The following is a 27,045-nucleotide window of genomic DNA, read 5'->3' on the forward strand; positions in this document are numbered from 1 at the left end:
GATAACCTGGTGCCTCTCTGCTAGACAGTGTTGCTCTGCATACCCTAAAGAACTGACAAAATGGCCTGGACAGAAGAGACCAGAAGATAAGGGCTGCGTGTAAATGGGAGTTCCCCTCCCCTGGGGCCGGGCTGCTTTAATAGCCTTGCTCTGGTCTGCTTATCCCCTGTGGGAGGAGCGAAGGTCAGCTCCTGTGCTGCGGAATGCCCACTTGACAGGAGAAGGGCAAAGAACACAAACACGTCTCGGTGCGAGCTCTATCCCACCCCTATTTTTTGGGTCCTGATCCGAGTTTAATTTTTCTCTGGGATGATGGTTCCCATGGCTGCCTGCACGGCGAGCTTTGCAGCAAGGAGTGTTCGCGCACACTGAGCACCAGTTGCATTTATGCGAGTTACTCACTGAGGCAGAACGTCCCATTCTGGATTCCAACTGCCTAGAAGACCCCCCACCACATCAGGCTGCTTCTTTCTAAGTTTGCCCGGACTTCATCCTCCTCCAGCTTCAGGGACGCCAAGCACAAGGTCGTGAGTCTCGCACTAGCGTCATGTGCGTAGTCCTGGGCTCGGCAAGGTCCCAGGCCGCCGCAGAATTGAGTCACGTCTTGGCGCTACCTCCTCCCCCGCTCCAGACAATGCGAAAATGCTGATCGCACTTTTCTGCGAGGGGAGGGGGCGTCCTGATCCCGGAGCGGAGGGGTTCCCCGTGGGGACAAGGAGGTTGGCTTCTGGTCCGGCTAGCGTGCAGCTGCGTCTAGCATTAACCTAGCTCGGACGGAGAAGGCTCGCTGCGGTCTGGAATCCGAGACGCAGGCGACCCCGAGTTCCAGCTCCGCGCGAGCCAGGGCGGCGCCCGAACCACGCAGCATCCCCCGACTCCGTTTCCTAGTGACCGCGGGGCGCGCGGGCTCGGCGGCCGTTGCCGGGGCGACGCGCAGCACGGGCGCCCCAGCGGCCCCTCCCCTGGGCGCGCGCGCGCGACCTGGGCGCCATGGCTGCGGCGGCGGCGGCGGCAGCGGCGGCGGCAGCGGTCGCTACGGGCCGGCAGCGGCCTGAGGCGGCAGGTCCGCAATGGGCGCCTCCCGGCCTCGGGGACGGCGACGGCGAGGACGCGCCGGTGCGGCCGCTGTACAAGCCCCGCGGCATCTGCTCGCGCGCCTACTTCCTGGTGCTGATGGTGTTTGTGCACCTGTACCTGGGCAACGTGCTGGCGCTGCTGTTCTTCGTGCACTACAGCAACGGCGACGAGAGCTCCGACCCCGGGCCCCAGCGTCGCGCCCAGGGGCCGCGGCCCGCACCAGCCTTGGGTCCCCTCACCCGGCTGGAGGGGATCAAGGTGAGGACCCCCTTTTCACTACTCCCTTGCCTCTGCCATTCGGGCGGACTCGGCACTCATCCCGGGGCGCCCGCAGTACCCACCCGCTGCAGCGCTCCAGCCCCCGGGCGGCTCTTCCCTGCTCGGACAGCACGGCCTGGAGTCCCGGCTGCCCGCTATGTGCCTTTCCCTTAGGTGGGGCACGAGCGGAAGGTCCAGCTGGTCAGCGACAAGGACCACTTCATCCGGACCCTCAGCCTCAAGCCACTGCTCTTCGGTAAGTCCGCCCCACACTCCGGGGGGATGGAGGTGGGGGCTGCGATGAAACCCGGGAGGCAACTTGACAGTCACGGACCACGTGACTTAATGTTTTGAAAATGGCTGCTTCGGAGGGGCCCTTTTCTCCAGCCACAGGATAAACAAGGGAAGGAACCAACCACTGCCCTGCTTCACAGGGCGACCCTGCCCCCCCCCCCCCAGGCCCTGCTCCCTGCGGCCTTGGCCCAAGGCTTTCTTGCAGGGTTGGGCAGAGTGGCCTGCGCTGAAGTCATCTGTGGACACGCAGTGTTTCCGATCACTGCTTCTAGAGTGGGGCTTGTGGAGGAAAGCCCTCTCACAGACTGCTGTCGGGTTTTTGCGGGAAGGATCTGCCCACCACTCCTCTGCCCATCCCACTGACCCACCTGTCAAGGTGCCCCAGCAGGCACTGTCTTCACTCTGCACTTCACATTTTTCTTTAGAGCCCCTGGCGTGACCCCATTACAAGCCACAGTGTAACTTTTATGTGATGGCATTCCTATGAACATTAAGTTCTCATGCCCCCTCGGGCCAGCAGGTGGGCAAGGAAGCTGCTGTGGCTGGTCTCCTATTTCCCCACCCCCAGCTCACTCTGTGAAGTTTAGGCCCCAAGCAGCCTGCCTCTAGTGCCTGCTCAGGAACCACATACAGGGCTGGCCATGAAGACCCCAGACTCCTCCAGAGTCTGTGCCAACCAGGAGTCAGGGTCAGCAAGGGGAGGGCACTGGCCCCATGGAGCTTTGCCCCCAGTAAGTTCATGTCCTCCTGGCCCTGGGGCCCTTACGTGTGAGACACATCCTTGCAGACCCAAGGCCCTCCCTGGCAGAGAGGGTAGGGAGTGGGAAGAAGGATGATGGGCAGCATGCTCATCTGAGCACATAGTGGGTAGAGCCGGCGTGGCAAGTGCCCTGTCTGGGGATTATGCCAAGTCCCAGGAGCTTGCTGTCACGTGCCTGCTGCTGTTCTGCTATAAAGGAGCCCAAGGAAGTGGTGACTGCTTTTCTGTATTTTAAAATGTATTGAGTCAGAGAGGGAAGACAAGATGAGAGATCTTCCATCCACTACTTCTCTCCCCAAATGCCTGCAACTGCTGGGGCTGGGCCAGACCGAAGCCAGGAGCCTGAAACTCCATCCAGGTCTCCCCTGTGAGTGGCAGGGGCCCAAGCTTGTGGGCCATCCTCTTCTGCTTTTCCAGGAGTAATAGCAGCTAACTGAGTCAGAAGCAGAACAGCTAAGGTTCAAACCAGCACTCCAAATATAAGATATATGTGCTTGCTTTGGCAGCACATATACCAACAGATGTTTCTGTTGCAAGCAGCAGCGTAACTCACTGGATTGCCACTGCAGTATTTGATTATGGTTGCTGCCGCATAGCATTGAAGTCTGCTAGACTCTGCTTTAGGTGCTGGAAACAGAGCATTACACAAGAAACAAACAAACAAAAAAAAAACAAAAAACAAAATAAAATGTGGTGGAGGAGAAATGAAACCCAAAAAAAGCCACAAAACTGATATTCAAATGAAGAAACATATAATACACAAATCAGTGAATGAATATACCTGGTGTATCAGGTGGTGAGATGTGATTGGGAAGTAAGGCAGAACTTCACCTGGGATTGAAACCCGTGAAAGGGAGGCCAGAGTGGGCTGCCCTGAGGAGAACATTCGGCAGAGCCCTGTAGGCAGCTCCGGATCCAGACAGGCACTTGCCGGTAAAGGGCACAGCACTGGCCTGTTGCCTGCTGCACCTGTGCTGGCTGTGGCCTTCTGCCTCCTTGGGTCCACATTTAACTCAGATGTGTGTGAAGAGATATGGGCCATGAAACCAAAGATCCCTCCCCAGCACTTGAACTCTAGAGCAGAAAATTAAAGCTGAAATGACTGACAATCAGCGAACCACAAAAGAGCTGACCCAAAAACTGCAATGACGCCACTAGATAGACCCTGTTTTTCGCACAAATTGCAAAGTCAGAGATTTGGGTAGCTGTGGTGAGAACACTTCTCCCTTTCTTGGTCCTTGTTTCCTCTGCTACACAGTCTCCTATAGTCGCCTCCCCGTGTGACCTATCCTCACTCAGGGCACAGGTAGTTCCTGGCTGCTGGGAGTGAGCAAATCCTCATCCCAGTGTAAGCTGCATGATCAGCATGTGACTGCCCCCTGTACCAACCTGTCCTTCTGGTCACTGATCATTCTAAACTCAGTGACTGCTCTTGGTTCTACACCCTTGACCTGCCTGCCCCGGGGCCTGAGGGGTGACTGCCTGGGGCAGGAAACCCAGCACTTCACTGACAATACTGCACAGCCTTCAGCTTCTCTCTCTAGCGAGTGTAGCGTTTCATGTTTCTCACCCTGGTTCCTGAGACACGTGGCCCCCGGGAACTGGACCAGAAGTGGCCCCTGCTTGAACTCTGGGCAGTTCCTATGGGAAGCACTCACTACCCAGGGACTGAGAATGCTGGGAGTCGGCCAAAGACTCGGTCCACTTCAGTTCAGGAGGGAAGTGGCCGGTTTCTGGCTCTGACCCCTCCCCAGGGACATGCTTTGGCATGTTTGGCTCCTGTCTCCCTGCTGAATTCTACAGGATCTCTCCTTTCAAGGGGTCTCTCTTGGCGTCTCAAAGCCCTTACCTTCTGCCCCCTCATTGCAGCTTCCCCCTCCTCTCTCCTGATTCTTAGACCCCAGGCATGCCTCTGCCCCAGGCCCTAGCATGTGACCCATGCCCGCATTGCGAGGCTCAGACAATTATCTCACAGACAGCCCTGCCAGGCCTGTGCCCAGGGCCCTCGCTTGGGCCAGTCCCACTCGGTCCCTGGGCAGGTAGTAGCTGCAGCCAGCTTAGCACAGCTGGAATTCAGTTTCTGTATCTATTCGTGTCATTTTTGCCTTTTTCCCCTAAGAAGAGCTGTATGTGTGGGAGGCCTGATGGGAGAGCTTCAGCTGTAGGACAGAGTTGGTCATTCATGGCTGACAGGATGTGTCTCTTGGTACATTCTCATGGCCTCCTCACCCATCCTCCTGGCCTGGCACCCTCTCCAGGGGCAGCAGGGACACTGTCAGTGGGCCAGCCAGGGTAATTTTTTTGTTGTTGTTGTTGTTATTGTTAAGATTTATTTATTTATTTGAAAAGCAGAGTTGTAAAGGGAGGGAGAGACATAGAGATTTCATCCATTGATTCACTCCCCAAATGGCTGCCATGGCCAGGACTAGATCAGAAGCTTCTTCTGGGTCTCCCATGTGGGTTTAGGGGGTCCAAGGCATTCTCTGCTGCTGTCACAGACTCTTAGCTGAGAGCTGGATTGGAAGTGGAGCAGCCAAGACTCAAACCAGTGGATGCTGGCACCTCAGGTAGTAGCTTAAGCTGCTATGTCACGGGTTAGTGTCTCAACCAACGTTTTAATCCATTTTTCTTAACTGTTAAGAGTAAATGCATAATTGTCCCCAGCACAGAAAAGAATTTACTTAAAAACTGTAACTGCATTGTCAAGATTCCCAAAGGTTTTCTTTTTTGGATTAAGAAATAATCAGGTAGCTATGTCACACCAAGGACTCATGACAAGCACTGAAGGCCCAGAGGCAGGGCGAGGATCGAAGTGTGTGTGTGAGTTCAAGTTATTCAACAACTCCACGTAGGTTTCTGCAGAGGCTGTGCACACCCTGTCCTGTACTCTGAGCCTGACACCTGGCAGAGCTGTGGCCTCAGGATAAAGGCCCAGCAGAGGAGAAAGCCAAATCTGTGTCCAGTTGGAGGAGCCACGAGCATAGTGTGAGGCTATGCTTGCCCTGAGGCCCAGCATGGGGTGCCTGCTTGGAGGAAGGGTCAGGCACTGGCCCTGCTCCTGTCCAGGCCTGGGACAGACAGAAAAAAGGTCTTGCCTGCCCAACACACATATTTGTCTGTGCCTGGCTGGGTACAGCACTATGGCGCAGAGACCTGTGTCCGTGGAAGCTGGCTTCACTTTCTGCTCATCCCTTAGCCTTTCTGAACTCGGGTCTTCCCTTCTCCTTGGTGGAATAGGGTGGAGCAGCAGAAAAAAGGGTTTTAGGTCTCTGTTGGGGAAGCATAGGGCAAGGGACCACAGCTACAGAATCCCAGCCTTTCCCAGTTGGGGTTGGTTCTTATTCTTGACACTGGTGATGGTGCCACCTACGCACTGCCAGCTGCAGATTTCGGTGGGTTCGGCTCCAGGAGTAGGCTGTGGTTACCAGCAGTCGATGGTCCTGCACCTGCCCACTCAGCACAAAGATCCCTGAGTGCCTGCCTCGCAGGAGGTTGTACACACACGTGACATCCAGCTGCAGCGAGCGTCGCAGGGTGGGTGCCAGTTCCGTGGGGGGCAGGAGCCCCGCTTTCAGCACCTCCAGCCTTGAGTCCAAGTCACAGTCCCAGGGGCCAGACATCGTATTGTTGCACCAGGAGAGCCTGACCTTGACCGCTGAAGGGGATTGAAGGGATAGGGTAATGAGATGGGAAGATCTTACCACAGTCCCTCACCTGTTGCTCTCCCCTGGATTCCAGCTTCTATGGATGCTCCTGCACTGCTCCCCCACTCCACAAGATTTTTGTTTGGGGATGTCTGTTTGTGTTGAGAACAGCCCAAACGTGTACAGGCATTTGTATTTTTTGCTCTAGCTCACTGTACCACTGAGCCAGGGGCCAGAGTGGGAATTCTTGGAAGGGGCATGTAGTATGTGCTGCTCACCAAAGTCACTGGCGCAGAACGTGTCCAGGACCTCCTTGGATGAGGCCGCCACCTGCAACTCGCAGTCCCGGCAGCTGGCCTGTGGCACTGAGGGGAGGATGAGAGGAAGGCACTGGGGGTCATGTCGGCTTGGACAGTCAGCACGCATCCTTCCCGCCTTGCCCATCTCAGGTACTCCTTTTGAGACAGACCCCTGCTGTAGGCCACTCCTCCCCTTCCGTTTGCCTGCTCCCCTTGCAGAATGATTTGAATAAGAGTGGGGACAAGTGAGAGGAGTTGGGGGAAGCCATGCAGAGACTCACATGGGCGATCCAGGCGGGAACCGCTGGGCACAGCCCCGACACAGAGACCATGACCTGTGGGGAAGCGTCCACAGTGCAGGATGGCTGGCCAGGGGTAACCGTAGCAGGCCATGATGGGAGCACAGCTGGCTTGCACAGCCTCACACAGGCTGCGGCAAGGGTAGATGACCCTGCAGGCGAGGGTGGTGTGGTCACAAGCAGGACACAGGATCAGCTGGAGCCAGCTCTATGTGCCTCAGGCTGTGGTTGCTAGGCAACAATCCTCTGGTTGCCTAGTAACAGCTCTGCAGTCTGGCTCTCCCTCTGCTTGGCCACAAGCCCTCAACTCTTGACCCTGCCCTCCTCTCTCTGAGTTTTCTTATCTCCCCCAGCCCAGGCCTCCTTCCAGCTTCCCAAGTTTGCCTTGCTTCATGACCACCCAAGGGTGTGTGTATGGTGGTGGGGTCTGCCCTTGCATTCTCACATCCCACATTCAAGGGAGAAGGCAGGAGCAGGGTCCCTGACGATCTGGAAGAGCCCATTCTTGCTGCTGCCACTGACCTGCCCACCCAAGGAGACTCTGTCATGCTGTGGCTCACGGGATGGGGTAGGCAGGGGAAGAGGAGTTGGCCTCTTGGCTTTGGGCTCACCGAACAAGGCCTGCAGATGGGCCTGGGTTGCTTCTCTTGCCCGGATCCCTGGGGCAGACAGAGCATCTTTGCCTCCTTGGCGAGAAGGCCTTGAAGCCCCTAACTCTTCCACTCTCCCCACCCCTCTCCAACCTGTAGAACACTGTCTTGTTCAAAAGCCCTGGATGGGTTGTGGGTCCCGGCCAAAGGTCACCACTTTCCCATGCCTTTATTGCCGCTGTGCCCTTTGCTTCCCTCTGCCTGAAACACTCTTGACAACATGCTTTCTCTGTGCCCCGTCCCCACCAGCACGCAGCACAGAGAGGTGCTCTGCGCGGACTGCTGCAGATCTGAGTTGTCAGGGCAGGCCCTGGCTGAGCAGGCCCTCTCCCCTTGCGCCTTGGAGCCCCCCCACCATACCTGTCAAGGCACACAGGGGCAAAGAGGGAGCAGAGGAAGAGACGGGCATCAGGGTGGCACTCCCGGGCGAGCAGGGGCAGCCAGCTGACCGACTGTTGAATGGCCTCGGCCGCAGTGTCGTGGTCCAGCAAGTTGGGCAGCCGCATTTCCGTGTAGCCGATATTGTGGCACAGGGCCATGGCTGGGGGGATGGGTATGCATCGCGTGGGGCCCCAGGGGGCCCCTGCTCCACTGTCGCCCCATAGCACCACCAGCGCTGCCAGCAGCCACAGCTCCTGCTTCATCATCTGCTTTCTCCGTCCTGGCCTTAATGAATTGAGGCCTCAGGGGCTTTATAAGAGCCGCACTTGCGCTCTAGGAGCTGAGAGAGAAAGGGGTGCCGCAGGGGTCTGCATAGCTCCCAGGTGCCTGGACCCACCTGGCAAGGCCCCCCACATGCTGACAGGGCTGTTTGCTTTTGATTAGTGCCCGGCGGGGGGGCCTGCCCTGGCTGGCTGCCTATCTCCACTCTGCTTGCAGATTACCAGAGCTTAATAAACTGGAGAAATCTGGGCCTGTGTTTTCTTTGCCTTCTTTCCCAGCTGGCTTGCCTGTCCTGTGACATTGTCCATGTTAAAATAGTTAGGAGGAAGTGGTCCATGAGGAGTTGGGGCTGACCCATTGTCCAATGGGGCTGTCTCCCAGGGGATATTTGCACACCCTTTCTTGGGTTGATGTGGGATGGGGAGTGTTTTGTCCCATCCTCCATGTCATCATAACTGGAGCCCTTTACTCTCACCCTGGAAGCTGCACTGGCTGTAAGCGCGAACCCCGGACGATGGTAGCCTGACGCCTGGGGAGGGCGGGGCAGGGGTGGTACTGATCACTGTGCTTTGGCTTTCTCGACCACAGGCAGGGCATGGTCTCCCAGGACAGGTGCTGTGCTCTGGTCTCTGTTAACAGCTGCTTGGTCCTAGCTCTCAATGGCTCTTTTCCTTCTGCTTGGCTATGACTGCTGGGAGAGTGGTGGCTGTATGTTTGGCAAGGAGGCCCAGGCTCCTGCCATGGTAGTGCCTGGGGGCTGCTAAAATGGAGGCTGCTCCCCAGAGCCTTCTGCTTGAATTCCAACCCCGCCCCAAGCCACTGACCTGCTATGCCTGGGGTGTGGGCATCCAGCCCTGGAGCCTGTTCCCTTCCCATCCAGAATGACTGTTTCTCAGGGGCTTTGAAACACAGTGCCAAAAGGAACGGGTGGGGAAGACAGCACAGTATCTTCTCAGAGACCATAATCAGCCCAAACACCCCAGTGACCCCACTGATCTTAGCTTTGCCCCACCCCCAGGACTCCCCTGAGGAAATGGGTCCCACCCTGCCAACACTGGACAGCCTTTGCAGGACAGCTAAGCAGCCAGAGCTGAGAGAGACCTGGTGCCTCCCCAGGACGGCAAGGAGGAGCCTGGTGGGGGGAAAGGCAGGTGCTGGCATCCGTGCCCTGGCTAAGGGGTCCGCCCTCCTCCCACACCCCGCCACCTCTTCTGGCAGAAATTCCTGGCTTTCTGAGCGATGAAGAATGCCGGCTCATCATCCACCTGGCCCAGATGAAGGGGCTGCAGCGCAGCCAGATCCTACCCACTGAGGAGTATGAAGAGGCCATGAGCACCCTACAGCTCAGCCAGTTGGAGCTCTTCCAGCTGCTGGACCAGAACCGTGATGGCCGCTTGCAGCTTCGGGAGGTGGGCACACTGGAAACCCTCCTTGGCAGCTACATCGCTGATCCATGTCCCCACCCCCAGAGTCTGATGCTTCTCCAGGCTTGCTAGTACCTGCCCAGGCCTCAATCCCCTTCCTCAGGGTACCCCAGGAGGGGTACTCCTGTTGGTTGGAATGGCTGCTCTCTGGGCTCTGCATTCCCTGCTGTCATGGTGAGAGTCCCATGCAACCTCTCCTACCAGCCAGCAGCATCTGGGCTTCTGACAGAAGTCTGGTGGGCTGGAGGGGGTTGACAGCTCACCTAGAGCTCTTCCTGAGGCACGTGGGGGATGGATCCTGGCCAGGCCTCCCCTGCCTCTCCCCTCCCCTGCTCCATCTTCACCTGCAGCCCCCTTTGGGGAGTGTGAATGCCTCTGGACCATTCTGCCCACCCTCCCTCCTGACAGCCCATAGCCTTGGCTCCTGTCCTGTGTTCCTATCCATGCCCAGGTGCCTCAGCCCTTTAGCTTTACAGCAAGAAGAGGTGTGTGATATGTGGCAGTGGGAATGGCTGTTTGTGCTCTGGGAGCTGTCCACTGTTGAGATGGAACTCTCCCCACTGAGGGACCCTCTTTTGCTTTAGGTCCTAGCTCAGACGCGCCTGGGAAATGGACGCTGGATGACACCTGAGAACATTCAGGAGATGTATTCAGCCATCAAGGCTGACCCTGATGGTGATGGTGAGCTCACTCCCCTTCAGGCCTCCGGCCCCACCAGGAACTGGGCTCTAGGGATGTCCTGGCCCTGTAAGGGCCCAGCTCCTAGAGTGGCCGGAGCTGAGGACATGAGAGTACGGCCCAGCCTCCAGCCTTGAGAAGTTGGTGGTCCCTGAAGACCTACTGGACTTCACTGGGCAAAGTGTCCAGCCTGCACCATGAATGAGGGGTCTGCTCCTACAAAATACCCCACCTTGGTCTCAGCTCGGACTGCTTGGCTGTCTTTAGCCACTACTTGGTCTTTTCATGCCCAGGCACCAAAGTTGTAGTGTTGTTAACTTGGCCAACTGCCATGGAGCCATTATGCCAATGGTTCTGCCCTCCTACCCATTGGTAATGACCCTGAGAGGTTTCTGAAGTGGTGTGGTTAGCACCTTCATCCCCAAATCCTGGACCAAGCCAGGAGAAAGCAGCAGAGAAATAGGACCCAGGAGGATGTGCCTGCAGAAGCCAGAGTAGAGAAGCTGGCAGGACCTGTGGCTGGAGCAATGTCACATGGCCACTGCTCCCCATATTTGACTGCTGGCAAGCTCACATCCCATGAGTGTCTCTCGTTCTCCAAAAGAACCTGGGCCCAAGGGTGGCCGGTGTCTGTCTCCCATGGGTTGGCCAGAATAACAAGGAGCAGAGCACCAGCTATGTGTCAGGAGCTCCAAAGGTTTAGGAGCATGTCCTCATCTGGGGGAGCAGAATAGCTTTCTTTGTTAAATGGGGTTGGGAGGGGGGCTGCTGGCCCAGCAGCTGGTCCTGGCCAGCATAGCATCATGCAGTATGAGCTGAGGTCAGGAAAGGCTCCTGGGGGCTGGCCCATGTGCTGTTAAAAAGACCCAGCTCTAGCTGTTTCCCCTTGAGTGCTTGAACGTGACACTGAGTAGGGCCAGGGTCAGGGCACCTGGTGCTTGCCAGCCTGGGGCCCTGCTATGTAGAGGCCCTGCTCTGCCCTGCTCTAGTATGAGTTGGGCTTCTTCCCCTCGTGGGGCCTAAACACTGTTGAATCCCAGAAAACCCAACCTCTCTGGCTCTTCCCTGAGAGACCAGGAACCAGATAGGACCAGGAACTAGGAACTAGGTTTGTCTGACCCAGTGGGGGTGGGTGGGCAGTGACGGTGGGGCCCTCCTCCCCCGCCTCCTGCACAGGCGTCCTGAGTCTGCAGGAGTTCTCCAGCATGGACCTGCGTGACTTCCACAAGTACATGAGAAGCCACAAGGCCGAGTCCAGTGAGCTGGTGAGGAACAGCCACCACACTTGGCTGTACCAGGGTGAGGGCGCCCACCACGTCATGCGTGCTATCCGCCAGAGGTGAGCCTCTGGGGCCAGCCCAGCTGGGGCGGAGGAGGAGACATACTTGAGGATGAGCCAGGTTGGGATTAACTTCTACCTGTTAGACCTGGCTGGGATGGGGGACCCACTGAAAGACAGGCAATTAGCAAGGGCAAATGAGTCCGAGATGTGGGCAAACAGAAGACAATAGGGCTTAGAGAGGAATCATTTGTTTTTCAATAATTGGAGAAAGATCCCTTATCTCTGCCCTTAAGACCTCCTGCCTTGGAGCTTTCCAGGGGGGGAGGACCTCAGCCTCCCTCCCCCCAGTCTCCCAGTTCTGTGGTAAGCTCATCTTTTCCACCTGGTGGGTCTTTCTTTCTCTGGCAAGAGTAACACGGCCCGCTCACACACGGGCCAGTCAGAGTTGTGGGATGGCCAAAGGGGCTTACAGGGACTATGGGCGGGGCAGAGGTTGTGCAGGCCCCTGGGTCTGGCCTTGGTGTGAAGCTACACACCAGAACCTGTGTGCCTCCCACCCGCTAGGGTGCTGCGCCTCACGCGCCTGTCACCAGAGATTGTGGAGCTCAGCGAGCCGCTGCAGGTGGTGCGCTATGGTGAGGGAGGCCACTACCACGCTCACGTGGACAGCGGGCCCGTGTACCCAGAGACCATCTGCTCCCACACCAAGCTGGTGGCCAACGAGACCGTCCCCTTTGAGACATCCTGTCGGCAAGTACCTCCCCCCCCCCCCCCCCCCGCATGGCTCTTTGGCAAGAGGTCCACCTTGTTCCTGACCTCCAAGTTGTTCCCACAGCTGGCAGGAAAGTGTGCTGTTCCATGGTCATGGTGCCCCCTTAAGCCAGCACAGACCCAGGCAGCCACAGACATGCAAACTTGCCCTTCTGAGTTCTGAGATGCAGGCGAGGCTGAGCCACCGCCTGCCCTCCTGGGCTGGGACTCCTGGGCTGGGATGCTCTCCCTCGCTTGCTGCAGCTGTTGTGTCCCTGCCCTGCCAAGGTGCCCCAGCAGTGCTCTCTGCTCTGTGTGGGTGGTGTACCCCAGCCCCTCTGGTCCCTACAATGCCCCAACTCCTCGGCTGACCCTCCTGGCTAGGCCCCTTTTCTCAGGGCCCAGTGGTTTAGTGAAGTGATCCTGTCACTTTGGGACACAGAGGAAGTGAGTGGGTTTTGCGGGATGGGGGAAGAGTGGCTTGGGACACCTGGGCAGTGGCATGTCCCTTTGTCACTTATTCCTTACCCATCCCTTTGACTCTTGGGAGCCAGGATAAGCCCCAGGGAGTACCTACAACTGGGTGCCTGCTCAGCTTTGGTTGGGGGTGGGCTTGCCTTACAGCTACATGACAGTGCTGTTCTACTTGAACAATGTCACTGCTGGAGGAGAGACAGTTTTTCCAGTGGCAGACAACAGAACCTATGATGAAATGGTAAGGTCTGAAGAGTGGGGGGGTTCCTCTGGGAGACGGGGGTTGGCAAGGCCTCATAGTGTATTCCCTCCCCTATCCCAGCGCCAGGCTCGGGGTGAAGGTCCCAGTGGGCATGTCTAGCTGGTTTCCCTCCTGTGGGGGAGAGGGCGGCTGGGAAACCCACCCCTCTGTTGCCAGAGTCTCATTCAGGACAACGTGGATCTCCGTGACACCCGGAGGCACTGTGACAAGGGCAACCTGCGGGTCAAGCCACGGCAAGGCACCGCGGTCTTTTGGTACAACTACCTCCCAGATGGGCAAGGTGAGCGCCTGGGGCCAGCTCCTCCCTCTCCCCCCCTTCCCTCTGGTCGCTCAGAAACCACACTTGAGGACTTGGGCCGGCTGCCCCAGCCCCTCCCTGGCTCACTCCGAGCCCTCTCCTAGGTTGGGTGGGCGACGTGGACGACTACTCGCTGCACGGCGGCTGCCTGGTCACGCGCGGCACCAAGTGGATCGCCAACAACTGGATCAATGTGGATCCCAGCCGGGCACGGCAAGCGCTGTTCCAGCAGGAGATGGCGCGCCTGGCCCGGGAAGGCGGCGCCGACGCGCAGCCCGAGTGGGCCGTGGACCGGGCCTACCGCGATGCCCGCGTGGAGCTCTGAGGGCAGGCTCGGGCTCCGGGGCGCCCAGCCGCCATGCCGCCCACCACCGCCCCCTCCGCGAGGTGGGGTGCCAGCTTTCCACTCCAACCCCCTGTCCAGCTGCAGGCGCCCCCTCCTTGCCGCCACGCGCGCCCACCGACGCAGTCCCCACACTGGAATTATTTATTTATTGTGTACACAACCCACGCTACCCTATTCAATAAAACCACACGCCTCGGAGCCGCAGGGCTCACGGCCCGGGGTGGGCGGGGAGTGAGTGGGGCTGGGGGGGGGGCCGGGCTCGGCCGGGCCGGCGGGCGTCACGTGAGGGCCGAGGGCGGCCCCGGCCAATCGCAGGCGGGATTGCGTGGGGCGCAGGCTCGTCATTGGCCGGCGGCCGCCCGGCGCTCGGCTACCTGTAGCTAGGGGCTCAGAGTCTGCGGCGCGGCGAGAGGGGCGCGCGCGGCTCGTTCTCGCGAGAGCTCGGCTCCCTCCGCGGACTGTGAGGCGGCGGCTGCAGGCTCAACATGGACGCTCTCGGAGACTACGTGTGGCCCCGTGCCACCTCGGAGCTCATGCTCCTCCCGGTCACGGGTCTGGAGTGTGTGAGGGACCGGCTGTTGGCGGGTGAGGTTTGGCTGGAGGCGCGTTTGCGGGCTCCAGAGCGCGAGCGCCCGCCTGAGGCGGCGCCCCAGGAACAAAGGGATGATGCTCTGAGGAGGAGGACGGGCGGCGGGTGGGAGTCCGGGAGACGGCGGGGATGAGCTCTACCTAGAGATGAGCCTCGGGGCGGGGAGGCGAAGGCGGGGCCCGGTGGTGGCTCCAGCATCCCCGCGGACAGCCTAGGCTGCCGGGCAGTGGGAGTGAGGCGGGGGAGGGGAACGGTGAGCGGGAGCTGAAGGGCGGGGGGCTTGTTCCCCCGAGGGGGGCGGGCCGGCATGGGGCGGGGCCTGCGGGAGGGGGCGGTGCCGAGGGTGTGGCCCACGGAGGGGGCGGTGTGTATGGGTGTTGCCGGCGGGAGGGGGCGGTGCGTTAGGGGTGTGGCCTTCGGGAAAAGAGGTGTGGCCTACGGAGGGGGCGGTGTGTATGGGTGCTGCCGGCGGGAGGGGGCGGTGCTGAGGGGGTGCGGCCTGCGGGGGGGCGGTGCGTTAGGGGTGTGGCCTTCGGGACAAGAGGTGTGGCCCACGGAGGGGGCGGTGTGTATGGGTGTTGCAGGCGGGAGGGGGCGGTGCGGAGGGGTGTGGCCTGCGGGGAGCGGTGCGTTAGGGGTTGTGGCCTGTGGGAGTAGGCGGTGTGGCCCATGGAGGGGGCGGTGCGAAGGGGGTGTGGCTTGTGGGAGGTGCGGTGCGGATGAGGGGTGTGGCCTGCAGGGCGAGAGGGGCGTTGCAGAGACGTGCGGCCGCAGGGCAGGGGCAGCGCAGGACGAACAGCATGGGAATTTTCAGACTTGAGGGGTGGCGTCCAGTGAGGTTGGGAGGCTGAGGTATCAAGTCCCAGGGGTTAGGAGGACCTGAGGTGAAGCTGGTAGGGAGAGTTAACTGTTTGGTTTTACAATTGGCCCCAAGTGGGAGGCTGGCTGTGGGGAAGTGTGGGCGGGTTCATTCAGTCTCCACACTGTGTGCAAGACGGTGCCAGCTTTGGGGGAGAAGTGGAGGGTGTGTGTGTGCTCTCGTACCTGGAGCCTGGAAACCCGGAGAACCCCAAAAGTAAACTAGAAGAGGGTAGGTGAGTTCCTGGCACCCAGATGCCTTGAGGCAGGGAAATTGAGGGAAAGGAGTAGATCCTGGGAGGGAACAAAGCAAGAGTGAGCTGCAGCCAGCTGGGTTGAGGTTTTGATCTCACTTTGTCTTGGGGGTGGTAAGAAGACCCATTGAAGGGTACACACAGGACCCTCCTTCCAGTGGGCTACAAACTCGGCTCAGGTCCACCACCTGGTGGAAGCTGTCACCTGCTGCCTCCAAGGTCCGTGCCAGCAGGAGCCGCCAGCATTGAGTGCAGTCACTGACGCAGGCAGGATGTGGACCGAATACCCCTCCATGCTGGAAGTTTCTAACCAGGACTCTAGCATGCAAGTTAGAAAGGTCTCTAAAGGAACTGACTCAAGTCTTTTAAAGTTTGGTTTATTTGAAAGAATGAGAGAGACAGATATTTCCATCCACTGGTTCAGTTCTCATATGGCTGCAGTGACAGCCAGTCCAAAGTCAGGAGCAAGGTCTCCCACGAGGGTGCAGGGACCCAAGCACTTAGGCCGTCCCTCTGCTGCTTTCCTAGAAACATTAGCAGGGAGTTAAAAGTTGGGCTGGGCGTGATAATGTAGTCCTCGCCTTGAACGCGCCCAGATTCTGTATGGGCGCTGGTTCTAATCCCGGTAGCCTCTCTGCTTCCCATCCAGCTCCCTGCTTGTGGCCTGGGAAAGCAGTCGAGGACAGCCCAAAGCCTTGGGACCCTGCACCCACGTGGGAGATCCAGAAGAGGCTCCTGGCTTCAGATTGGCTCCATTCCAGCCATTGAGGTCTCTTGGGGAGTGAACCATCGTATGGAGGATCTTCCTCTCTCTCTCCTCCTCTGTATATCTATCTTTCAAATAAAAATAAATAAATTAAAAAAAAAAAGTGAAACAGCCAGGACTCAAACTGACACCCATATGGGATGCTGGCACTGCAGGTGGTGGCTTTGCCTCCTACACCAACAGTGCCTGTCCCTCTTGTGGCTTCCAGAATGACTGTGTATTGCTCCAGTTCTTAAGTTCTGTCCAGGAGCATCTGTTATCCCGATTTCCAGTCCTGTATTCTCAGGAGGTCCAGGTCTATGGGGAACACCCAGGGCCTCAAAAGGGAGGATTCCAACTACCTGATGGTGACCTGCTGGCTGGCCCAGCCCTGCAGTGGGGTCCTTGGGCCCCAGACCCCAGAATCTGCCCCCCTCCCCAAGCCAGTCTTGTTGACAGTTTGTTTTTGTTAACATTTATTTGTCTGAAAGGCAGAGTAACAGGGAAAGATGGAGAGAGAGATTTCAATCTGTTGGTCCACTTCAATACTCCAGGCTGTAGCCAGGAATCCACATGGCTCTGCCACATGGGTGACGTGGCTTCAGCACTTGGGCCATCTACCACTGTCTCTCAGGCTGGAAGCAAAGCAGCCAGACTGGAGCTGTTGCTGTAACACGGAATGCCAGGATTGCAGGTGATTGTCTGCTGCACCACAATACCAGCCCCTAATAGACATTTTTTTCCCCGTGATGTTTATTGTCTCCCGCTCGTGTGGATGGTCAACACTGATTTTTTTTTTTTAAATATTATTTTTATTGAAAAGGCAGATTTTACACAGAAAAAAGAAAGCTCTTCATCTGCTGGTTCATTCCCCAAGTGGCTGCGTTGGCTGGAGCTGAGCTGATTCAAAGGCAGGAGGCCGTCTGTAAGCTCTTCAGGTCTCCCACGCAGGTGCAGGGTCCCAAGGCTTTGTGCTGGTGACTGCTTTCCCAGGCCACAGGCAGAGAACTGGATATGGGGTAGAGAACCCAGTGACCATATGGGATGCTGGCACTACAGGCTTGAGGCTTAGCCTGTTGAGCTGTGGCAGCAGCCCCTCGAGCCATTTCCTCTCTTTCCTGTTCCAGCCCCTCTGCCCAGGACTGCTGCTCGCCTCAGGCCAGCAACCTGTTGTGTCCTGTGCCTTCTCTGGCCCTCGGCTCCCCTCCCTTTGGTGTTCTCATTGTGTCTAACAGCACGTCTCGTCCTGCACATGAAACCAGAAGCTCTCCAGATGGTGCCACATGTTGCCTAGGGGAACACTGCTCCTCTCCAACAGTATGGGCTGAGGGGGCCTCAGCCTAAGTGCTTGGGCCGTCATCTACTATTTTCCTCAACATATTAGGGAGCTGAAAGGAAAGAGGACCAGTGGTGGCTTGAACCTGCATGCCAGTATGGGATGGCAGTGCTCCAGGTAGTGGCTTAATCCACTGTGTCACGGCACAAGCCCTTGTATGTTTTTTGTTTTTGCAATTTATTTGACAGAGTGACAGATTTTCTTTCTGCCATTTCAAGTCTCACATGTCTGCATAAGCCGAGTCAGGTTGAAGCCAAGGAGCGCAGAATCAATCTAGGTCCCTTATGTTGGTAACAGGGATCAAGTTCTTGAGCCGTGACCTGCTACGTGTAGGCATTGCGAGTGCCTGGCCACTGCGCCAAATGCCACGCCCTCACTGTGTGACCCTAAGCAGTCTGTATGAGGGCACTTGAAGAAGTTTGCGGAAGGAGCAGGCTTTGGACCTTTGGTGTTTAGCTTGTAGGTGTCCCGTCTGGGAGTGCCTGGGCATGAGTCCCACCACTAGCTTTAAAGTTTACTTTCAATTTATTTGAAAGGCAGAGAAAGATTCTCTGTCCACTGGTCTGCAACAGCTAGGGCTGGGCCAGGCTAAGACCAAAGTCAGGAATTCCACCCAGTCGGTCCCAGGCTGTTTCCTGCGCTGTGCACTGGCAGGAAGCTGTATTAGAGTCAGTGGGCCTGACACTCAAGACCTGAGACACGATGTGTCTCGGCAGCATCTCGCCCATAAGCTGACTTGTCGGCCTGGTACGCTGGCTCAGTGGCTAAATTCTCGCCTTCCAAGGCCCGGGATCCCATATGGATGCCAGTTTATGTCCCAACTTCTCTTCTTCTCAGCTAGCTTCCTGACTGTGCCTGGGAAAGCAGTTGAGGACAGCCCAAAGCCTTGGGACTCTGCACCTGCATGGGAGACCCGGAAGAAGCTCCTGGCTTCAGTGGAGCGACCATATAGGAAGTGAACCACTAGATGGAAGCTCTTTCTTTTCTTTTTTAAAGATTTATTTATTTTTTTTTGGAAAGGGGGATATAGAGAGAGGAGGAGAGACAGAGAGAAAGATCTGCCATACGATGGTTCACTCCCCAAGCAGCTGCAATAGCTGGAGCAGAGCCAATCTGAAGCCAGGAGCTTCTTCTGGGTCTCCAAAGTGGGTGCAGGGTCCCAAGGCTTTGGGCCATCCTCGACTGCTTTCCCAGGCCACAGCAGGGAGCTGGATGGGAAGTGGGGCTGCCGAGATTAGAACCAGCACCCATATGGGATCTGGGCACGTGCAAAGTGAGGACTTTAACTATTACACTATCATGCAGGCCCAAGATTTACTTATTCTTATTGCAAAGACAGATATACGGATAGGAGGAGAGACAGAGAGGAAGACCTTCCATCCGATGATTCACTCCCCAAGTGGCCTCAACGGCTGGAGCTGAGCCAGTCTGAAGCCAGGAGCCAGGAGCTCTTCCAGGTCTCCCACGCAGGTGCAGGGTCCCAAGGCTTTGGGCTGTCCTCCACTGCTTTCCCAGGCCACAGGCAGGGAGCTGGATGGGAAGTGGAGCTGCCAGGATTAGAACTGCCATCCATATGGGATCCCGGGTGTGCAAGGCAAGGACTTTAAGTACTATGCTATCGTGCCAGGCCTTACTTATTTTTAAGATTTATTTATATTTGAAAGGCCAGTGCTTGCAGGTAGAGAATTATCCAGTTGATCCAACACACGGGCCTTACTCTGCCTTTTAAATATTTTTTTTAAATAAACTTTTTTTTTTTTTTAAGATTTATTTTTATTATTTTTTCATTGGAAAGGCGGATATACAGAGAGGAGGAGAGAAAGTGAGAGAGATCTTCCGTCCGATGATTCACTCCCCAAGTGAGCGCAACGGGCCGATACTATGCCGATCCAAAGCCAGGATCCAGGAACTTCCTCCGGGCATCCCACACAGGTGCAGGGTCTCAAAGCCTTGGGCTGTCCTCCACTGCTTTCCCAGGCCACAGGCAGGGAGCTGGATGGGAAGTGGAGCTGCCAGGATTAGAACTGCCATCCATATGGGATCCTGGGCGTGCAAGGCGAGGACTTTAACCACTTGCGCCATCGCGCCGGGCCTAATAACTTTTTTTAAAGATTTATTTATTATTGGAAAGTCAGTACAGAGTGCTGGCAGAAGTGAGAGAGATCTCCATCCGATGATTCACTCCCAAGTGAACCACAGTCGTGCTTACCGTCCGAGCCATGATCCAGATATTTCTTCTGGCATCCACACATGTTCTGGTTTTCAAAGCCTTGTGCGTCTTGACTGCTTTTCCATGGCACAAGCAGGAGCGGATGGAATGGACTGCCGGAGAGACGGCCCCATAGGATCCAGCGTGTTCAAGGTGAGAACTTTAGCTGCTAGGCCACGCCGCCGGGCCCTTAAATAATTTTAAGAAGCAAAATGGGGCCCAGCGCGGTGGCGCAGTGGTTAAGGTCCTTGCCTTGCACGTCCGGGATTTAGGTTTAGGTAAGGGGAGCCAGGGAGTTTTGTTTTGGTTCTACTGTGTGCAGGTCCTGGCCAAGCCCTGCATGGCTGTGTCTCTGTGCCCTGTGAGGCTCTGAGGTCGCTGTGCAGGGCTCCATCCCCAGGTCTCTGTGTTTGGAGTGGGGCAGACAGGTGGCCTGTGGCAGGGCTGGCACTGCGGGGCTGAGAGAACTTAGACCCTCTGCAGTGCACGTGCAGGGAGGGGCTCAGACCCTGAGGGTGGAAGGCTGCCAGAGTTGGTGTAGAAGTAGATGAGGCTGAGGGCTCAGGGGCCAAAACTGAGGGGGTGCGTCTCTAGGGTGGTGGGGTTGCTATCAAATGAGACATTGGGAGTGGTGGTGTGTGGCTGGCACTGCGAATACAGCTGAAGCAGCACCAGGGTTGCTTGAGGCCCAGCTGCAGGAATGACACCTGCTGTCCACTGTCCCTCTCCTTTGCTGCTGCTTCCCGGGGTGTTTGGAGTCAGGTGCATGGCTCTGATGTGGCTTTCTGTTTTGTCCAGGCGAGGGGCCCGACATGCTGGTGTACAGCCTGGACCTTGGCGGGCACCTGCAGATGATGAAGCGTGTGCAGAACCTGCTTGGCCATTATCTTATCCACGGCTTTCGGGTACGGCCAGAGCCCAATGGAGACATTGATTCGGAGGCCATGGTGGCTGTGTTTGGGAGCAAAGGCCTCCGCATTGTCAAAGTCGGCTGGGGAGAGAGCCGCTTCCGGGAGCTATGGCGCTCTGGCCTGTGGAACATGTCCGACTGGATCTGGGATGTACGCTGGCTCGAGGGCAACGTGGCCTTGGCCCTGGGGCACAATTCGGTGGTGCTCTACGACCCCATCATAGGGTGCCTCCTGCAGGAGGTGCCCTGCACCGACAGGTGCACGCTCTCCTCAGCCTGCCTCATCGGGGACACGTGGAAGGAACTGGCTGTTGTGGCAGGTGCTGTTTCCAACCAGCTGCTGGTCTGGTACCCAGCAGTTGCTCTGACAGATGACAAACCCGTGGCACCTGACCGACGAGTCAGCGGGCATGTGGGTGTCATCTTCAGCATGTCGTACCTGGAAAGTAAGGGCTTGCTGGCTACGGCTTCCGAAGACCGCAGCGTCCGGATCTGGAAGGTGGGCGACCTGCGGGTGCCTGGGGGTCGGGTGCAGAGCGTTGGGCACTGCTTTGGGCACAGCGCCCGGGTGTGGCAGGTCAAGCTGCTGGAGAACTACCTGGTCAGTGCGGGGGAGGACTGTGTGTGCCTGGTGTGGAGCCACGAAGGGGAGCTCCTGCAGGCCTTCCGGGGCCACCAAGGTCGTGGGGTCCGGGCCATCGCTGCCCACGAGAGGCAGGCCTGGGTGGTCACGGGGGGAGATGACTCCGGCATTCGGCTCTGGCACCTGCTAGGACGTGGGGACCCCAGCTTGGGGGTCTCAGCTCTGGGTTTCAAGTCCCAAAGTAGGCCAGGTACCCTTAAGGCTGTGACACTGGCTGGCTCTTGGCGGCTGCTGGCGGTGACAGACACAGGCTCCCTGTACCTCTATGACGTCGAGGTCAAGTGCTGGGAGCAGCTGCTGGAGGATGAGCGCTTCCAGTCCTACTGCCTGCTGGAAGCGGCCCCCGGGCCTGAGGGCTTCGGACTCTGTGCCATGGCCAATGGCGAGGGACGCGTCAAAGTGGTCCCCATCAACACACCCACTGCCGCTGTGGACCAGGTCTTGTTCCCTGGCAAGGTACACAGCCTGAGCTGGGCCCTGCGCGGCTACGAGGAGCTCCTGCTGCTGGCGTCGGGCCCGGGGGGAGAAGTAGCCTGCTTGGAAATAGCCGCTGCACCCTCTGGCAAGGCCATCTTTGTCAAGGAGCGGTGCCGGTACCTGTTACCCCCGAGCAAGCAGAGGTGGCATACGTGCAGTGCCTTCCTGCCCCCTGGGGACTTCGTGGTGTGCGGGGACCGCCGGGGCTCCGTGCTGCTCTTCCCTGCCAGGCCAGGTCCGCTCAAGGAGCCTGTGGATGGGAGCAAGGCTGGGGCTGAGGCTGGGGCCCCTGCGACTGGGGGTGGTGCGGACGGGAGCAAGAAGGACGTGGCTGGTTGGGGCCCTGTGTCGACGCTGCATTCCCTACATGGGAAGCAGGGCGTGACCTCGGTCACCTGCCATGGTGGCTACGTGTACACCACAGGGCGCGATGGCGCCTACTACCAGCTCCTGGTGCAGGACGGGCAGCTCCAACCAATCCTAAGGCAGAAGTGCTGTCGCGGCATGAACTGGGTAGCTGGGCTGCGCATGGTGCCTGATGGCAGCATGGTCGTCTTGGGTTTCCATGCCAACGAATTTGTGGTGTGGAGCCCCAGGTCACATGAGAAGCTGCACGTTGTCACCTGTGGTGGGGGCCACCGCTCCTGGGCCTTCTCTGATACTGAGGCAGCCATGGCCTTCGCTTACCTCAAGGATGGAGACGTGATGCTGTACCGGGCTCTGGGCGGCTGCACGCGGCCCCACGTGGTCCTCCGAGAGGGTCTCCACGGCCGGGAGGTCACCTGTGTCAAGCGTGTGGGCGCCATTGCCCTGGGGCCGGAATTTGAGGTGCCCAGCTTCATGCAGCCTGACCTCCTGGAGCCGGGCAGTGAAGGGCCTGGCCTGATTGACATTGTCATTACGTGCAGCGAGGACACCACCGTGTGTGTCCTGGCACTGCCCACTGCCACAGGCTCAGCCCACGCACTCACATCTGTGTGTAACCACATCTCCTCCGTGCGCGCTTTGGCCGTGTGGGATGTGGGCACTCCAGGGGGCCCCAAGGACCCTCGGCCAGGTCTGACAGCCCGCGTGGTGTCTGCTGGTGGCCGAGCCGAGATAAACTGCTTCAGCATCCTGGTCACTCCGGACCCTAGTACCCCGAGTGGCCTCGCCTGCCACGTCATGCACCTTTCATCTCACCGGCTAGACGAGTACTGGGACCGGCTGCGTCATCGGCATCGGATGGTCAAAATGGACCCGGAGACCAGGTGAGGTGCACTGCCAGGTGAGGCACTGAGAGGGTTTGGAGGTGCAGGTGCCCCCTGACCACTGTGGGTCCCTGCAGGTATATGTCCCTGGCTGTGTGTGAACTGAATCGGCCTAGCCTGGGCCCCCTTGTGGCTGCAGCCTGCAGTGACGGGGCTGTGAGGTGAGTCCCAGGGCATGTGGGGAGCCTCAGAGGGCCAGGTTTCTTGGGATGCCTGCGAGCCACACCTCCCCCGCCCCCAGGCTCTTTCTCCTGCAGGACTGCGGGCGGGTTCTGCAGCTCCTGGCAGAGACCTTCCACCATGAGCGCTGTGTCCTCAAGGTGCACTCCTTTACTCATGAAGTGCCTGGCCAGCCACGGTGAGGGACTACCAGGGGTGGGGTGGACTGGGGTGGGTAGTGTGGGGATGGGTGGCCCGTGCACTGAGCTGGGGTGCTCTCCTGGCTCCAGGAGGCTGTTCCTGTGCAGTGCGGCCACTGACGGCAGCCTAGCCTTCTGGGACCTCAGCACAGTGCTGGACCCTGGTTCCACTGTCCTGCAGCCCCCATCGGAGCCCGGCACGCCCCACCGTGAGTAGCTGGCGAGTGCTCATGGCTGCCATTCCCCTGCCACTTCTCTGTGGCAGGCAGCGCCCTGACTGCTATTGTGTTTCTCCAGGGCTGGGTGCCCCCTGCCTGACCATCCAGGCCCACAGCTGTGGTGTCAACAGCCTGGACACCTTGGCCACAAGGGAGGGCCACCACTTTGTGGCTAGTGGCAGTGAAGACGGCTCCCTGCACATCTGCGTGCTTGCTATGGAGATGCCAGAGCCGGAGGAGGCTGCGGGTGCTGCCGACGCAGTGCCCCAGCTGCGTGTGCTCGAAGAGTTCTCTGTCCCCTGTGCACACGCTGCCCACGTGACAGGCCTCAAGCTCCTAAGCCCCAGCCTCATGGTCTCAGCCTCCATTGACCAGCGGCTGACCTTCTGGCGCCTGGGGCACGGTGAGCCCACCTTCCTGAACAGCACCGTGTACCATGTGCCAGATGTGGCCGACATGGACTGCTGGCCTGTGAGCCCCGAGTTTGGCCACCGCTGTGCCCTCGGGGGCCAGGGCCTGGAGGTGTACAACTGGTATGACTAAAGTGGCCTGCAGCGCCGGCAAGTCCCTGAGCAGAGCAGGAGGTGAGTAGGGGGCTGGCTGGGCTGACCACGTACCTTCCCTGCACAGCTCAATCAAATACTGTCTCAGAAGCAATTTATTTGGGCTCCAGGGGCTAAAGCCACCTGTGGTTGTCCTCCCCAGTGAACATTCCAGTGAACATTTGTAGATCTCCTCAGCCTCAGATGTGGCTCAGTGGAGGAAGGCCCAGCAGGGCCAGGCCGGCATGCAGCACCTCGCGCACGGCCCGCAGCAGCTGCAGGCGGGCGAACATCTGACCAAAGAGATGGGGCCGCGGTTCCTGTGGGAGAAGGGGGCTGCTGGTCCTGCCTCTGTTCCCAGGCCATCCCCTGCCCCACCTCTCGCCACCCCTGCTGTCCCCCCAGCTGTGCACTCACCCCTAGCACGTGTACCCTGTTGTAGTAGGAGCTGAAGTCCATGCTGAGCTGCACCAGGAACTTGCACACCTGGACAGAGAGACAGTGTCACCAGCCTGCCCTATGCTTACATCCCTGCCCAGAATAAAGAGTACTGTGTGTGTGCCACTGTGAATCTCACCGTCTCTGTGCGGGCTGTGAGCTGGAGCCCTGGGGTGGTGCAAGGCAGGGCTGCCGCCTGGTCCAGCAGCTCCGGGAAGGGGAGGACACCATTGAAGAGCAGCAACCATTCCCCCTGTGGGGCAGAGTGCAGATGGCAGAGCGTGTATGCACCAGCAGTGGGACCAGCCGCCCGAGGTGCACTCACCTCATCCTGAAGCAGTGAGAAGTCCAGGCTGGCCACAGGAGGGAGGGCCGGGTACAAGCCCTGTTCCTTACTGCGCGTGTAGCCATCGAAGAGTGTGGCAAGGCGGGCGCAGTTGTACATGACAAAGGTGCCACTCTTGGTGCCCTTTGTGGAGATGCTGCTGTCGTCCAAGGTCAGAGACAGCTGCAGGGTGCACAGGGACACAGCTGTGGTGAGGGTGTGCTCCCCAGCCCATGCTCCTCCCATCCAGGCCTGGGCTACAGGTGCCCAGACACACCTGGTTCTGTGGTGCTGTACTCAGCATCTCGAACTTGATGGTGGCTGCAGACAGCACCCCCAAGCGCTCTGTCCAGGCCGGGTCTGAGGGCAAACAGGCAGGTCAGTGTGCAACAGGGTGGCTCACCAGCCCCTGCCCGAGTGCTGGCCAGTTTGCCTGGGCGCACCTTGTGCCATATCCACGCCGTGCTTCAGCGCTGAGGCCTTGCGTACCTGGGCATGGCGGAACCTGTTACCAAGTGAGAGTACAGCTGGTAGGTGGGCTAGGGCCTGCCACAGGCCCTGCCCATCAGCAATGACCAGCTCAGCCTTGCCTGCCCTGGAGTTTCACTCACGTGAAGTAGTCGGGGACACTGAGAGCAGAGGGAGCGCCAGCAGCTTTCACAGGGCCGCAGATCAGGTGCTTCTGTTAGGGACAGAGCAGGGGCTGAGCCCTTGGCACAATGCTCCAGCGAGTGTGTGAGGAGCCTAGGACTGCAGAGGCCCCCAGGGCCCCCAGACCACGATGCTTGGAGCTGGGCGCAGAGCCTCCACCTGCTGGCTCACGGCCTGGGTGTGTGCACCTGCTCTGAACAGTATCACCCAGCTCTGCTGCCTCCCTCTGGGGTCATCTCTGGTCCTGCCTGATGCGACCATTTGGGGAATGGTCCAAGTTCCAAGACAAACTATTAGTGTCCATTTTCAAGTAAAAACATTTGAAAATGGGGGTTGGGGCATAAGAGCTGGAGGTGGGTGGAGCCAGCAGTGCCTGAGTCCCTGCACCCAACTCACCATGGCTGGGCTGACTGTGGCCAATTTTAGTTCCGCAACCCTCCCTTGGACTTGACCTCCTCGGAGGCTCCACCATCCCTGACTCACCTGTCTGAGAGGGGCCTGGTCATCCAGCTTCTGCCAGAGCAGGTCCAATTTCTGTTGCTGAAAGTCCTCTTCACAGCTCACCACATGCACAACTACGCAGCTCTGGACACCAGCGCCTGGGGCTGCAGCCCGGGGAGCGGGGAGGTCGGGCAGGGCAGCCTCGCTGCCGGGGCCATGGGGGCCAGTCTCCTGCACCGCCTCCTGCAGTTCAGCCAGCACAGACAGCAGATCCTCCGTCACTGAAAGACACGCCCCGCGGCCGTGAGTGGACGCCTCACTCTCCTCCGCACACCGTGCGCCCCGCCCCGCCCTGACCGGTCGCACGTCCTACCCAGACAGCTGTCCAGGCTGGGGTCATAGCCCGCCGCGCGGCCCCGCTCGTCCAGCAGCTCCTTCAGGCACAGTCGGCCTAGCACGCCGGGCGGCAGCACCTCCGCGTTGGGAGCCCGGGGCAGCTGGGCCAAGGCGCGGCTCCGCAGGGCTTCCGGCGAGGCCCTCCGCGAGGCAGCCGGCCAGTCCACGTGCAGCTGCTGCAGGAAGGCCAGCAGGTGCGGGTCCCGCACGGCGGGCACCAGGCGCACACACACCCTGCGAAGCGAAGGCGGCCGCCTCAGCCCGCCGCCCCGGTGCTGCTCTCCGCCCCGAGGGTCCCCCGCCCCTGCTCACCTTGCAGCACGCAGCACCCTCGCCAGGTGGTCCGCCACGAGCACCGCCCGCAGCTGGCTCAGGCGGAGGGCGCCCGGGGCGCGGCGCAGGGCGGGGCAGTGCAGCACGACGCGCGGGCCCGGAGAGGCGGACGAGGAGGGCGCGGCATAGGTGGCCACGGCGCCCAGGACCCGTTCAAAGACCGCGGGCCGCTGCAGCTGGAGAGACAGGCCCGCGGGGGTCGGCGCGCAGCGCAGCACGGGGGCGACCCCGGGGCCCTGCAGGCCGGCGACGGCCCGGAGGACATGCTCGGGGACCTGCGGGGGACGGGCGGGTGAGCGGCCGCCGGGCAGGCCTCCGCCTCGGCCTGTGCGCTCCGGGGGCTCCGCTCACCTGCCCGTCCCCGAAGCGCGCCCGCAGAGCGCCCCGCGGCGCCAGGAAGTCGCGGGCGCGCAGGTGCCGGGCGTGCGTCTCCTTGAACCAGAGCGGGTCGCCGGCGCCCAGCGCTGCGTTCAGGGCCCCCAGCGTCTCCCCGAGCCCGAGGCGCCCAGTCGCCATGGCGACCGGAAGGCGGGAGCGGAGGCGGATGTGGGGAGACAGGACTTCCGGGGCGGGGCCGGCAGGTGCGCCCAGAGTCCCGCGTCCGCCCTGGCAA

General features: G+C 59.3%; 3 protein-coding genes across 4 annotated transcripts; 2 read left to right on the plus strand and 1 right to left on the minus strand.

Annotated features, from left to right (window-relative positions):
- Nucleotides 1-990: 990 nt before the first annotated feature.
- P4HTM (prolyl 4-hydroxylase, transmembrane) lies at nt 991-13,637 on the plus strand. Its single transcript, XM_040994993.1, has 9 exons — nt 991-1,335; nt 1,510-1,591; nt 9,163-9,353; nt 9,953-10,049; nt 11,223-11,385; nt 11,893-12,078; nt 12,703-12,793; nt 12,971-13,094; nt 13,217-13,637. The coding sequence occupies exons 1-9, from the start codon at nt 991-993 to the stop codon at nt 13,435-13,437; spliced, it is 1,500 nt and encodes a 499-aa protein (XP_040850927.1). The 3' UTR covers nt 13,438-13,637.
- Nucleotides 13,638-13,874: 237 nt separating this feature from the next.
- On the plus strand, nt 13,875-24,413 carry WDR6 (WD repeat domain 6). Of its 2 annotated transcripts, none has more exons than XM_040994429.1 (7): nt 13,875-14,048; nt 20,253-22,729; nt 22,807-22,890; nt 22,971-23,087; nt 23,179-23,297; nt 23,386-23,890; nt 24,012-24,413. In XM_040994429.1, the coding sequence occupies exons 1-6, from the start codon at nt 13,944-13,946 to the stop codon at nt 23,847-23,849; spliced, it is 3,366 nt and encodes a 1,121-aa protein (XP_040850363.1). In that variant the 5' UTR covers nt 13,875-13,943; the 3' UTR covers nt 23,850-23,890; nt 24,012-24,413. The 2 variants fall into 2 exon arrangements, with proteins under 2 accessions (XP_040850363.1, XP_040850364.1); XM_040994430.1 differs by having other exon boundaries at nt 13,875-14,043; nt 20,248-22,729.
- Nucleotides 23,947-26,948, minus strand: DALRD3 (DALR anticodon binding domain containing 3). Its single transcript, XM_040994431.1, has 11 exons — nt 26,784-26,948; nt 26,412-26,707; nt 26,077-26,333; nt 25,746-25,984; nt 25,223-25,293; nt 25,055-25,116; nt 24,889-24,971; nt 24,612-24,794; nt 24,426-24,539; nt 24,266-24,334; nt 23,947-24,168 (listed from the first exon to the last, which is right to left on the minus strand). Exons 1-11 carry the CDS (start codon nt 26,946-26,948, stop codon nt 24,049-24,051), a joined length of 1,659 nt encoding a protein of 552 aa, XP_040850365.1. The 3' UTR covers nt 23,947-24,048.
- Between the last annotated feature and the right edge of the window lie 97 nt (nt 26,949-27,045).

This window comes from Ochotona curzoniae, unplaced genomic scaffold (assembly GCF_017591425.1).
Source record: "Ochotona curzoniae isolate NIBS_2020 unplaced genomic scaffold, NIBS_Ocur_1.0 contig_908, whole genome shotgun sequence".
NCBI lineage: Eukaryota > Metazoa > Chordata > Mammalia > Lagomorpha > Ochotonidae > Ochotona > Ochotona curzoniae.